A 13,525-nucleotide genomic window follows, 5' to 3' on the forward strand; every position below is an offset into this window, starting at 1 on the left:
GATTAAATAATAATAGGTTTGTAAATACCATATTACATACACATAAACTCTTATTTGAGTGATAAATATTAATAGGTTTATTTCAAATTTCTATTGTATTAGTGATAAATATTAATATTGTATTTGATGACTAGAATGACATCTAAAAAAGATGTGAAAAGTTTAGAGAAGGATGGAAAAGTTGTTGCAAAATGGGGGGATGATAGTAAAACAGAAAATTTGCTGAAAATTTGCATTGAAGAAATAGAAGCGGGTAATAGGCCAACTACCCACTTTAGTAAAGAAGGGTGGAAGAATATTACTGAAAAATTTCAAAAGAAAACCGGATTTGCTTATGATCGCACTCAACTAAAAAATAGATGGGATACATTGAAAAGAGAGTTTTCGTCATTTGTGAAGTTAGTGGATAAGCAAACTGGAGTAGGATGAGATCATGAAAAGAAAACTATCATGGCTGACGATGATTGGTGGGTTGACAAGAGTAAGGTACGGTTCTGTCAATGTATACTAGACTAGTATTTAATTAATTGCATGAATTTTTCCATGATATATGTTTTGAATGTTTATTTATTTTTCAGGAGGATCCAAATATTTTGAAATGGAAACATGGAGGACCTAAGTTTATTGACTTGCTAGATAAATGTTTCAAGGGTGCCACAACTATTGGATTCGCCCTTTACAAACCATATGAAGATCAATTACCATGTGAAGGATCAGAATCTGTTTTTGAAGACGGTCGTGAGAATAGCATAATTACTGAGGATGAAGGAGATGCATATAATTTTGATGTTGGAAATGAAGTACAACCCAACCCAACACCAAGTTCTTCCAAAAAGAGAAAGGTTTTAGGGAAAGGAGAAAAAATCAGGCCAACAGAGAAACTTCAACGATCTTTTGATCGTATACTCGATGGGTTTGGGCCAAGCCAACAAGGACTCGCAGAAGATAACATTAGTTATGCTAAATGTTTGAAAATGTTGGATGAAATCTCATCCTTGGTAAAAGGATCACATTTACACTTTAAGGCTGTTAGAATCCTTTCCAATAAAGAAAATAGGACAACATTTTCTTACTTCATGAATACCTCCATTGCTGATATGGCTCTTGATTGGATAAACACTTGTCCCAAAAAAAATCTGCGTGATCGTTGATAGGATTGCATGTTTCTTAGAAAAAAACCATTAAGAGTTTGAACTATTATGTTTTTATTAGCTTGTTGTAATATGATATTTGTCATAATTACTTTGTTGTTTTGATACCAAATGGAAATTTCATTATTGACTTGTTAGAATATGTGATTTTGGATTCTTAAATGTCATTCTTGTGTTCTTACTTTCTTGCTTTAAGGATTTAAGGTGTCATGATCTTTAACTATCCAAACATTTATAATTTTACATTTTTGTGTAACAGGATGTGTGACAATTCAAATAAGAGTTTGGGTGAGAGTTCAGATGATAGTTCATATGAGAGTGACAATACTTCTGAAATAGATATTGAAGTCCAACAAGTTAATAGAAGTCAATATCATATTGCAACGGTGATGGTTGCTTTTATGGTTACAAACCATGTTTTAAAATACATTGTCAAAGAAAAGAAAACTACGTCAATTCTCTCCGGCCAACTATGGTTTATAGAGTTGATAACAGGAAATGATAACAGGTTTTTTGAGCAACTTTGAATGAGGAAACAAGTCTTTCAGAATTTGGTATGTAAGTTAACTAATAATTGTGGATTGACACCTGCTAAACACATTAGAGTAGAGGAAAGTGTTGGGATATTCTTATATATGATAGGGCAACCTTCCTCATATAGAAATGCCTAAGAGCGATTTCAACATTCTAGTGAGACCATTCATAAACATTTCAACAAAGTTTTAGAAGTTGTATGCAAGTCGGGGAAAAAAGTCATAAAACATGTTGATCTTGTTGACTCTTCTCAATATATCAGAGATGATAATCAATGTTGGTCTTACTTCAAAGACTGTATAGGGGCAATAGATGGAACACATATTGAAATACATGTCCCAGCTGAGAAACAAAAACCATTTTTCAATAGGAAAGGACATACAAGTACTAATGTGATGGCTCTGTGTGACTTCAATATGTGCTTTACTTTTGCATTGTGTGGATGGGAAGGATATGTTCATGATGCAAAGATTCTTATGGATACTCTTCGTAAACCCAATTTACGATTTCCTTATCCCACAAAATGTTAGTTTTTGGTACTTCAAATATTTTATTAGTATAATAATATTTTTATATTCTTATCTGATATATTTTGTTTATATATACAAGTAAATACTATCTTGTAGATTCAGGATACCCGTCACTTAAAGGTTTCTTGGCACCATACAAGAATGCAAGGTATCATCTTACACATTCTAGACTTGCTCCAGGATTCAGATCAAGAAATGAAAATTTTAATTATTATCATTCTTGTTTGAAAAGTGTGATTGAAAGAACTTTTGGTGTGGTAAAAGCAAGATGGAAAGTGTTACAAGAAATACCTAATTTCAAGCTTCAAACTCAAACGACTATTATTTGGGCTCGTTTTGCACTTTATAACTTTTTAAGAAGAACTGACTCAAGTGACTTGGATATTCTTGAAAGTTTAGAGAACATCAATGGTTTACAAGACAATGAGCAAGACTTCCATGAAGGAGATGAAAATGGTGTACCTACTCATGGTGAATGACAAGCTCCAACTCAAGCTGATGTTAGATATATTGAAGAAATAAGAAACACTATCAGAGACCAATTGCCAAGAAACATGGGGCGACAACGACAATAATTTTATTTTTATGTTTGATGGCTTTAAAAAAAATTAAAATGAGACTTAAAAAAGATGTAGTTTTATTTTTATGTTTGATGACTATAAAAAAACTAGAATGAGTCTTTAAAAAGATGTAGTTTTATTTTTATGTGTTTGTTTTATATTGCTTTACAGAAATATATATATATATATATATATATATATATATATATATATATATATATATATATATATATATATATATATATATATATATATATATAATATTATTATTTAAAAGCGTTATTAATTTTTAATCGTAAAGTAACAAAAATATTTTTAAAAATTATATAATAATTATTAATTCATTATCATGTATATTCATCTATTCATAATAATTAACACTAATTTATATGTCCTTTTTAAAAATTTATATTTAAAAAATCATTTCTACGTTTAAATTGCTAAATAAGAAAAAAAATGATTTTAAAAAAATGATTTTTATGAAAGAAAACAAACATAAATTAACTTCTATTTTTAAAAAAAAAATCTCTATAAAAAATCTCAAGATTTAAAAAAAAAATCTATTTTATTTAATCTAAAACAAAGCGTCCAATATGTCAGAAAATAATATTATTTAAATTTAATTGGAGCAAATATCTAAACCACGATTGCTGCGGAAAATCACCATAGCCGTGGATAATTTTTTTTTATAAAGTTAACATTTTTCCACTTTTTACATTAAAAAAACATAGAAATTTATATTGTGTAACTAATGACCCAATTTTAAATATGTAGTATGAATATTTAAACATTATAATTAAGCTGCTTAAATAATTGAAAATAATAGAAAAAATATTAAATTAAGTGGGTTATGTTTACCACCAATTTAGATGGTATGAATATGGATGTCTAACACGCCAAACCTAACCGTTGTCCATCCGTTGTCCATCCTTGATTACATGTATAATTAGCTGAACAATACTCACACTATTTTGGCCTTTATGACCAGGGTTTGGATTTAAATACCTCACTTGTGAAATTTTTAAATTCACACTATCCATTAAACAAGGTTTTTACGTGATTTTTATTCTTTTATCGTAAAACTTTTTATTCTTTTCCTTATTTCATTAACTCAAAAATAAAAATACCCGTACTTACGAAATTTTTACAAAAATAATCCATTTTTTAAAAAAAAATCCCAAAATATCTCTGGTTTCAAAAAAAATCTCAAACTACCCCACTTTTAGGAGGAGGCGTCAATTGAATTGGTGACTCCTCTTAAAAATTGAATGCAGGCGCCAATTGGATTGGCTAGGGCAGGTGCCCTAGCCAATTGGATTGTCGCCCCTGTGTATAACTTGAAAGGAGACGTCAATTGGATTGACGCCTCAGTGTGAAATACAATTTTTGTGTTATAAATAAATGCGTTGTGTTAGTCATTGTTCCACATCTCAATACTCTCATTTGACAATCATGTTTGGTGTTTGTCGTTGATACGGAAAGGTGATTTATGCGAGAGACAAACCTCAGATGCGGATGTTATTCTGGAACATCACTACGTTCGATCAACTGAAGAGGGAGCTGGTTCGTTGGTTAGATGGGAAAATATCAGAAGGGGAAAAATTAGAAGTATTGAGAGACTCGACAGTATCTTTGGTCGGGTGCAAATGAAGACTGATAAGGATGCACTACGCCAAAAACTGGAATAGACAGCGCACCTTAGAGGGCGCTTTATTACAAAAGCGCCCTCTAAAGTGAAGCGAAAAATAAGGAGCAATAGACAGCGCACTTTAGAGGGGGCTTTTGTAATAAAGCGCCCTCTAAGGTGAAGCGAAAAAATAAGGAGGAGATAGAGGGACAACAATACATGGCGCTTTTTAGAAAGCGCCCTCTAAGGTTACCCTTAGAGGGCGCTTTTAATAAAGCGCTGTTATAAGTCCATGTGCATTTCCAGCTTATAAAGCGCTTTTGGAAAGCCTTAGAGAGCGCTTTCATAAGCGCCCTCTTAGGCCCCCTTTAGAGGGCGCTTTTTTTCCACAAGCGCCCTCTAAGGTGAAACGAAAAAATAAGGAGGAGATAGAGGGACAACAATACATGGCGCTTTTTAGAAAGCGCCCTCTAAGGTTACCCTTAGAGGGCGCTTTTAATAAAGCGCTGTTATAAGTCCATGTGCATTTCCAGCTTATAAAGCGCTTCTGGAAAGCCTTAGAGAGCGCTTTCATAAGCGCCCTCTTAGGCCCCCTTTAGAGGGCGCTTTTTTTCCACAAGCGCCCTCTAATGTCCCCTTTAGTAAACATTAAAATTATAACATACTGCGCGTTTTGTTATTTCACTATCTGTTATTTTCGTTCTTTTTCACGTTAGGGTTCTGAGGCGTTTTCCTTCCACCTCTGTTAGATCTACATGCGCGTTTCCTCCTTCTACCAATCAAAGGTACACGCTTTTCCGAATTTCTGTTTTATGTTATTGCTTTGTTTTAGCTTTGCCCAATTTCTGTTTTACCTTATTACTGCGCGTTTCCTCCTTCTACGTTTGTTTCGACCATGATAGCGGATGCAATAGGAAATTGACGGTTGGTTTTTAGTGACCATGATAGCGCATGCAATGGGACTACATTACCCAGTAGTTAGGGTTATACGACCTATGAACATATGATTTTGTGTCAACACCAGTATCATTAGAAACCTAGGTCCGAATGTGTTTGAACTCTTCTGAAATTGTTTTTTGTTTATTCTAATTAGTAATGGATAATACATGGATGTCTTCCAATCGATTGTCGAGATAGTACGAGAATGGGGTATCAGAATTCGTTAAGTTTTCCGTTGCGCACGCCGAAGACCCCAGTAGAATGATATGTCCTTGCTTGGGTTGTTGTTATGGGAAACGGGTTGACGCAGTTCAGTTGACATCGCATCTAATGAGGCATGGAATTGATCGAAGTTATACATGTTGGAATTTGCATGGTGAGAAAAGTAACGATAATGTTGAATCGGGGGATAGTACGACCTATGCCTCAAACTATAGTGGCGCAGATACATACGATTGTGATCGAGTTGAAGAGATTGCAGAAGCACTTGAAGGAGATCTTAAGGATTGTCCCGAAATGTTTGAGAGGTTGGTAAGTGATGCAGAGAAACCTTTGTATGATGGTTGCACTAAATTCACAAGATTGTCTGCGGTATTAAAGTTGTACAACTTAAAGGCGGGCAATGGGTGGTCGGATAAAAGTTTCACAGAGTTATTAGCCCTTTTGAAAGATATGCTTCCTGAGGATAATGTTCTTCCCAATCGAACATATGAGACCAAAAAGATGTTGTGCTCTATTGGCATGAGCTATGATAAGATACATGCATGTCCAAACGATTGCGTTTTGTTTCGAAATGAGTATGCATCGTTAAATGAGTGTCCTAAATGCGGTGTCTCGCGATATAAGAACAAGTTGTCTCCAGCAAAAGTCTTGTGGTATTTTCCTGTTATTCCGAGATTTAGACGCATGTTTCGTAGTGAAACCGATTCAAGACACTTGACCTGGCATGCAGATGAAAGAATTATAGATGGAAAGTATCGACATCCGGAAGATTCACCACAGTGGTTGAAAATTGATAATGATTATCCTGAATTTGGAGAAGAATCAAGAAACCTTCGCTTGGCATTATCTACTGATGGAATGAATCCACACGGTATCTAGAGTATCTCACACAGTACATGGCCTGTGATTATTATGATTTATAACCTACCTCCATGGCTATGTATGAAGCGTAAGTACATGATGTTGTCTATGTTGATTTCTGGACCTAAACAACCAGGGAATGACATAGACGTGTACTTGAAGCCCTTAATCGAAGATTTAAAGATTTTGTGGGAGACCGGTGTGGAGGTTTATGATGGATATAGGAAAGAAAGTTTCAACTTGAGGGCGATGTTGTTTGGCACAATTAATGATTTTCCAGCATACGAAAATCTATCAGGGTATAGCATAAAAGGTCAATGTGCGTGTCCTATTTGTGAAGATAAAACAGATTGGAAGCGCTTGGAGTTTGGTCAGAAGAATGTCTTTCTCGGTCATCGGAGATTCTTAAATTCAAATCATCACTACCGTGGATGGAGAAAGGCGTTCAATGGAGAGACAGAACAAGGCAGAGCTCTACCTATATTGACGGGTGATCAAATTTTTGAAAAGGTGAAAGATTTGGATACTCAGTTTGGCAAGCCTTTTGCCCACACACTTGTCAAAAGTGGGTGGAAGAAGAGGTCAGTTTTTTTTGAATTGTCGTATTGGAAGTCCTTGTATGTGAGACATTTTCTTGATGTTATGCATATTGAAAAAAATGTATTTGAAAGTGTTATTGGCACGTTACTCAATATACAAGGAAAGTCTAAGGATGACCTTAAGGCAAGAAAGGACTTGATAGCGATGGGAATAAGAACTGAATTAGGACCCTTGAAGAAAGGAAAACGAACATATCTACCTCCTGCTGCTTATACTCTATCTAGAAAGGAGAAAAAAACATTGTGTAAGTTTCTAAGTGAAGTTAAAGTTCCAGAAGGGTACTCTTCAGATATTAGAAGACTTGTGTCTATGAAAGACCTCAAGTTAAAGAGTTTAAAGACCCATGATTGCCATGTTATAATGGAACATTTTCTCCCAATAGGTATACGTTCTATTCTTCCAGAAAAAGTAAGAAGCTCTATAACTAAGTTGTGTTCTTTCTTCAAGTCAATTTGCAGTAAGGTGATCAATCCTGCGATCTTACCAATGTTGCAAAAAGAAATCGTTATTACTTTGTGTGAGCTTGAAATGTTTTTTCCTCCATCATTTTTTGACATAATGGTACATCTAGTTGTTCATCTTGTGAAAGAGACACAATTGTGTGGACCAGCTTATATGAGATGGATGTACTTTGTTGAACGTTATATGAAAATATTAAAAGGGTACGTGAAGAACCGAAGTCGACCAGAAGGTTGTATGGTTGAAAGATACATTGTTGAAGAAGCGATTGAGTTTTGTACTGAATATTTGTCTAATGTTCAGTCAATCGGACTCCCCAAGTCTCAACTTGTCGAAAAGAAAGAAGGAAAAAATCTAATTGGGAATAAAATCGTGGCAGTATCAAGGGTCGAACGGGATCAAGTGCATTTGTATGTTCTACACAATGAGAATGAGGTTGAGTCGTATGTTGAAATTCACAAGGATGTTCTCTGAGGTTTAAATCCCAATAGAAATGAAAATTGGATAGTACGAGAGCACAATCGATGTTTTATACCTTGGTTTAAGGATCATATTTATTCAAAGTATTATTCAGATCCCGCTTCAATAACAGAAAGGTTGAGATGCTTAGCATATGGTCCAAGTTTCCATGTTTTTTCTTATAGCGCATACGCGATTAATGGATACACATTTTATACCAAAGAACAAGATGATAAAAGTACTATGCAGAATAGTGGTGTCACCGTGGTAGCTGAAGCAATGCACATATCAAGTGTGAAGGACTTAAACCCCAAATTTGCAAATCTGTCGTATTTTGGTGTTATCGAGCGCATTTGGGTGTTTGATTATGAGAAGTTTCAGATTCCTATATTTGGTTGCAAGTGGGTTGAAAATAATAACGGGATTCGAATGGATAAGTCAGGATTTTTGCAAGTGGATCTTAATAGGGTGGGATACAAAGATGAGTCTTTTATTCTAGCCTCTCAAGCTAGACAAGTGTTCTATGTCAATGATCCGAAAAGTACGAAATGGTCTATAGTTCTTTTTTCCAACAAAGTAATTGATGAAAACACTGGAGATCAAGGTGATATTGATGTTGAGATTGAATCGTTTACCAGAAATGATCAAGATGAGAATATTATATCAAATGATTCATATATTAGAAATGATCATAATGAGGGTATTTGGATCAATCCAACCGTCCGTGTTGTTAAGAGACATGTAGAACATATTCCAACCAAGAAAAGAAAGAGAACTTAGTGAAAAAGGTACAGGTCAAATGATTTTAATTGTTTTCTTTATTACAGGTAAAATGACTTTTATGATTTTAATTGTTTTTACATTTGTCATCTGATTTTAATTGTTTTCTTTATTACAGGTAAAATGGCTATTATGAAGTCAATCATTCGTGCAAGAGACAAGGGTGTAAAATTTGAAGTACATTGGAGTGCTGAAGACCAACTAATTTTTTTTCATCAGGCTTGTGTCTCAATAGAGGATGGGTATCTACCTAAAGTTACTTTTGTATTGGTCCAAAAGAGACATCACACCTGTCTCTTTCCTGTCAACCCCAAAGAGACCGATAGAAGTGGAAATATTATGCCAGGTTTTTTCAATATATTTCTCAACGCAGCTGGTATATATTATCATTTGAATTTATCACTTTTTGCTGATTTTGTTGTTCTAAATTGTCAAAGGAACCGTGGTAGACACCAGCATTTGTCACCCTAGGGAATTTGATTTTTACCTTAACAGCCATGCAGGAATTCAGGTAATATTAGCTATGTCATTTAACTTTATGCCATTGTTTACTATTTGTTGCTCAATCGCCTTTTGACAGTTCTGTGTTATTTGCATTTGGACGTGTTCTTTTTGCAGGGGACTAGTCGACCAACGCATTATCATGTGCTGTATGATGAAAATAAATTCACTGCAGACAGCTACAGAGTTTGACCAATAACTTGTGCTACACGTAATGATATGATTTGCTTTTTTAATCTTAATTAATGTTTTCTAAACTTGTACTGTTTTCATTTAATTTTAGAAGCCTTCTGATACTATTTTTTCCCATTCAGTTATGCGAGGTGTACTCGATCTGTCTCAATAGGTTTGTTACTCGATTCCCTTTGCTTGTTTTTGTTTTAGGCTATACAAAACTTTAGTTTAACAAAAATGTTATCTTGTATGCAGTTCCTCCTGCCTATTATGCACACTTGCTATTATTCATCATGGGTGGATGAGCGTTATTTTGTTTAGTATTGGTTAGAACTACTAGACAGCTTTTGGATACAGTGGTCACTGGATGTTGGTTGCTATGGATCTTTCGAGACTAATAGTGTATATTGTTGTTGTACTTTTACTAAATCATGAATATGTTGTTGTATATTGTTGATCAAAGAATCATATATTAATGTTGTATATATGGAGGATTAATGTTGTATATAAATGGATTCATGTTGTATATATCAATGGATTAATGGTGTATAACATTGGATTAAAGGATGAAATCAATATGAATTTTACACTTTTGCAGCATGCGAACAGGTTACCAATTAAATATCCACTGTTTTTCAAACAAATTTTTTTAAAATAACTAACACTTTAGAGGGCGCTTTGTCCAGAAAGCGCCCTCTAAACACTTTACATTGACAACTTTAGAGGGCGCTTTTTCCTGAAAGCGCCCTCTAAACACTTTACATTGACAACTTTAGAGGACGCTTTTTTCCAGAAAGCGCCCTCTAAGGTGTCCCTTTATGGACCACTCCAGAGGGCGCTTTTTTCTGAAAGCGCACTATAATGTGGCCATTTTAGACAGCGCTTTCTCCAGGAAAACAAAGCGCTGTCTTTACCTATGCCAGCGCCACTTTAGAGGGCGCTTAAAAGCGCTGTTATAGGCCAAAAATAAGCGCCCTCTTTTCCCTTATTTGACGTAGTGATGCTAGGGAAATGATGTTCGATCGAGATGACATCAATTTGATTGTTGTAATCAGTTAAAAATATTTCTGTTTTCAGATAGCTTATTTTGTACTGATGTTTGTTGTGAACCTCGTTGTAACAAAAACTTAATGATATATAATGATTGAAGGTTACAAAAATACAATGTTACAAAAAGCTTAAGACTCAGATGATGCTCCTCGATTGGGACAGTTGTTCTTGTTGTGTCCTGGTTGACGATAAATACTACATAATCTTATCATTTTATCTATGGAATCCATTTCTGTCCTGATACGTGTGCTGTTTGGCCTTCCTTTTTTCTTTCTACGCATCTCGTCGTTGTGCCAAACTATATCACCTTTATATGGAGGTCAGTATTCCTCCATTCGTAGTACCGGGAAGCTTTGATTATATACATTCATGACAATGACGGTCTTGTACACATAAGATAAATGGTTGTAAGCGTCTTGACGAGTATAAGCGCATGCTACAGTGACATGGGAGCAAGGAATGCGGAAGGCCTGGAATTTTCCACAATCGCACAAACTTCTGTTTAGTCTAACAACATAGGCTAAATTTGGTCTCCCCTCATTGTGATCCATTGTTTCCTGGACGCTGAAAATTTGCCTATGAAGGTCAAAAACTGTTACAGCGTGTGTGCTAGCTTTGATGCTCTCCTCTTTCATGACCTTCATGCAACACTCACTGAATACTTGCCCGAAAATTAACACCACACTCCATCTTTCACCTCTGGTTGCGAACGTAGAAGCCAACCTATAATAGGTCGATCTTACCAAGGCGGTTATCGGTAGATTTCGAATTCCTTTGAATACCCCGTTCATGCATTCCACAAGGTTTGTAGTCATGTGTCCCCATCGATAACCTCTATCAAATGCCCTTGTCCACTGCTCTACTGGTATGTTATTTAGCCATTTCACTGCGTCTTCATTAGACAGTCTAATTTCATCATGATAATATTGAAATGACGGCTGAGTTAGAGCATACCCAACATTCACCACCTTCTTGCGAAGATTCTTATCTTTTATAGTATGCATGAAGTTTTGTGCAATGTGTATGATGCAATAGACATGGGTAGAAAGAGGATCATGCCATCCGTTGTCATGGTTGTTGTAGGCACTCTCAATGGCAGCATGTCTATCAGAAATCAAACAGAGATTTGCTTGTAGAGCCACATGCGTTCTGAGATGTCGAAGAAAGAAACCCCATCCATCAGTCATTTCACCTTCAACCAGAGCAAAGGCAATGGGAAAGACATTGTTGTTGCCGTCTTGTGCAACCGCCATGAGCAAAATACCCTTGTATTTTCCGTATAACCAAGTGCCATCAATTTGAATAATAGGTTTGCAGAATGCGAAACCTTTGATGCACAGGTCAAATGCTCAAAAGAGACGGTGAAAGATTCTATTACCTATAACACATGTTCCGTTTGGCATAATCGCTGGCAATGTCTCCATAATTGCCACAGTTCCCGGGACATATGTTTTTAGTACCCATAAAAACCGTGGCAATTCCTTGTATGAATCCTCCCAGTTGCTGAATACTTGTTCAACAACATTTGTTCTTGCAATCCAGGCTTTCTTGTAAGATGGAGTATAATTATATGTTGTTCTGATATGGGATATAATTATACTCACCTTCACTAATAGGTCTTTATTAACCAACAGCAGAATGTCTTGACATATTAATGCAACGCTTAGTTTACGGTGATCTTGTTCAACGTTAGTTTCAATGCAACTGTGAGGTAGGTCTATTGAAGCGATCTCCCAAGAGTCATTTTTATTTTTGTAAGACGCAGCCAAACGAAACTTACAAAGCATGTTACGACATTCGATAACATACCTTCTAGAATCAGTGTGTTTCACTGTAAAATCAGTAGAGTTGTTCATGTGGAATTTTTTGATAGCTAGAACACATTCTTCTTTGGTACGAAACATGTCTCCCACCTTTAATTCTCCTTCTGATCTCGGATACGAATTATAGAAAACACTGTTGGATGTTTCATCGTCGTGCAAATCCATATTTATCATATGTTGAGGCGGATTGTAGACATGACTAGGAGGTATTGGTGGTGGTTGATCATCATCTTCAATGTCGTTGTTCAGCATGTGATCAACTTGTATCTCGGTCTCCTCTTCTTCTTCATCAACGACGTCCACTTCTGCTTCTGCTTCTGGGTTGACGTCATCTGACCATTGTGGATCAAATTCACCAGATTCATCCTGACTGGTTATTTGAGGCTGCTGAGATGGTATACATGGTTGAAGAGTAATGTACAACTCAATACAGTTGCAGCCTGAATGTTCATGACTAACAAACATGTATTCAACATCTTCATCGTCTCGTACCTTAAGGGGAAAAAACTTGCATTGACTATTCTTAAAAAATATTGGATTTTGATACGTGATCTTTGACACAATACCCGATCCTATACAGGATTGTATTCTTTTTTTCGAATGCAAGAAGGTTGCATTTCTCTTGATCGTGGGTCTAATGGTATCAGTGTTTTGAAAACAAAAACCATACAACCCAGACTCATATGTTTCATCGTTGCAGTGAACGTTGACACTGTATTTTGGTGAAGATGACATTGTGCAGATGAAAACTATTTTCTTGCTGCAGATGAATGTGAGTGAAGTGTCTTGGATGTTGATAGTAAGACACTTAAATAGGGAAATGATGTGTCTCACATGCTAGCTAGTTCGAAGTGACGTGTCAACCATGCAAGCTACTATGAAATGATGTGTCAACCATGCAAGCTACTAAGAAGTGACATGTTCAGCATGCAAGAAAGAGGACAGCCACGTGTCAAACATGTAGACACACACTCCAAATGAATTGGCACCCCCATTCATTCCTTGCACATGGGCGCAAATCCATTTGGCGTCACTTTGTCAAAGCATGCATGCAGACCTCGAAACCAAGCAATCAGACCTAGGTCTTGCATGCATGTCCCTATGGAGGCGCCAATTTGAATGGCGACACCTATTAAAGGTTGTACATGGTCACCAATTCAAGTGGAGACACCATGCAAGCACAACTTTTCATGCTCCCGTCCATTTGCCTATAAATACATCCACTTCATCAACACTTCTTCCACACCATCACTCT

The 13,525-nt window shown here is 35.8% G+C and overlaps 1 protein-coding gene across 1 annotated transcript; it reads left to right on the forward strand.

The window, feature by feature from the left end:
* Positions 1-450: 450 nt before the first annotated feature.
* LOC127104478 (uncharacterized) lies at positions 451-2,694 on the forward strand. Its single transcript, XM_051041664.1, has 5 exons — positions 451-486; positions 579-913; positions 1,411-1,659; positions 1,948-2,210; positions 2,312-2,694. The coding sequence occupies exons 1-5, from the start codon at positions 451-453 to the stop codon at positions 2,692-2,694; spliced, it is 1,266 nt and encodes a 421-aa protein (XP_050897621.1).
* The last annotated feature ends 10,831 nt before the right edge of the window (positions 2,695-13,525 follow it).

The sequence above is a fragment of the Lathyrus oleraceus genome, chromosome 7, assembly GCF_024323335.1.
Source record: "Lathyrus oleraceus cultivar Zhongwan6 chromosome 7, CAAS_Psat_ZW6_1.0, whole genome shotgun sequence".
Classification (NCBI taxonomy): domain Eukaryota; kingdom Viridiplantae; phylum Streptophyta; class Magnoliopsida; order Fabales; family Fabaceae; genus Lathyrus; species Lathyrus oleraceus.

What these genes read in the sequence shown, in the direction of transcription:
- LOC127104478 (XM_051041664.1), top strand. Translation starts at nt 451, where the DNA reads ATGGCTGACGATGATTGGTGGGTTGACAAGAGTAAG. An exon ending in GGTGGGTTGACAAGAGTAAG is followed by an intron (nt 487 to 578) that starts GTACGGTTCTGT and finishes TTTATTTTTCAG; the next exon opens with GAGGATCCAAATATTTTGAA. An exon ending in ATTTCCTTATCCCACAAAAT is followed by an intron (nt 2,211 to 2,311) that starts GTTAGTTTTTGG and finishes ACTATCTTGTAG; the next exon opens with ATTCAGGATACCCGTCACTT.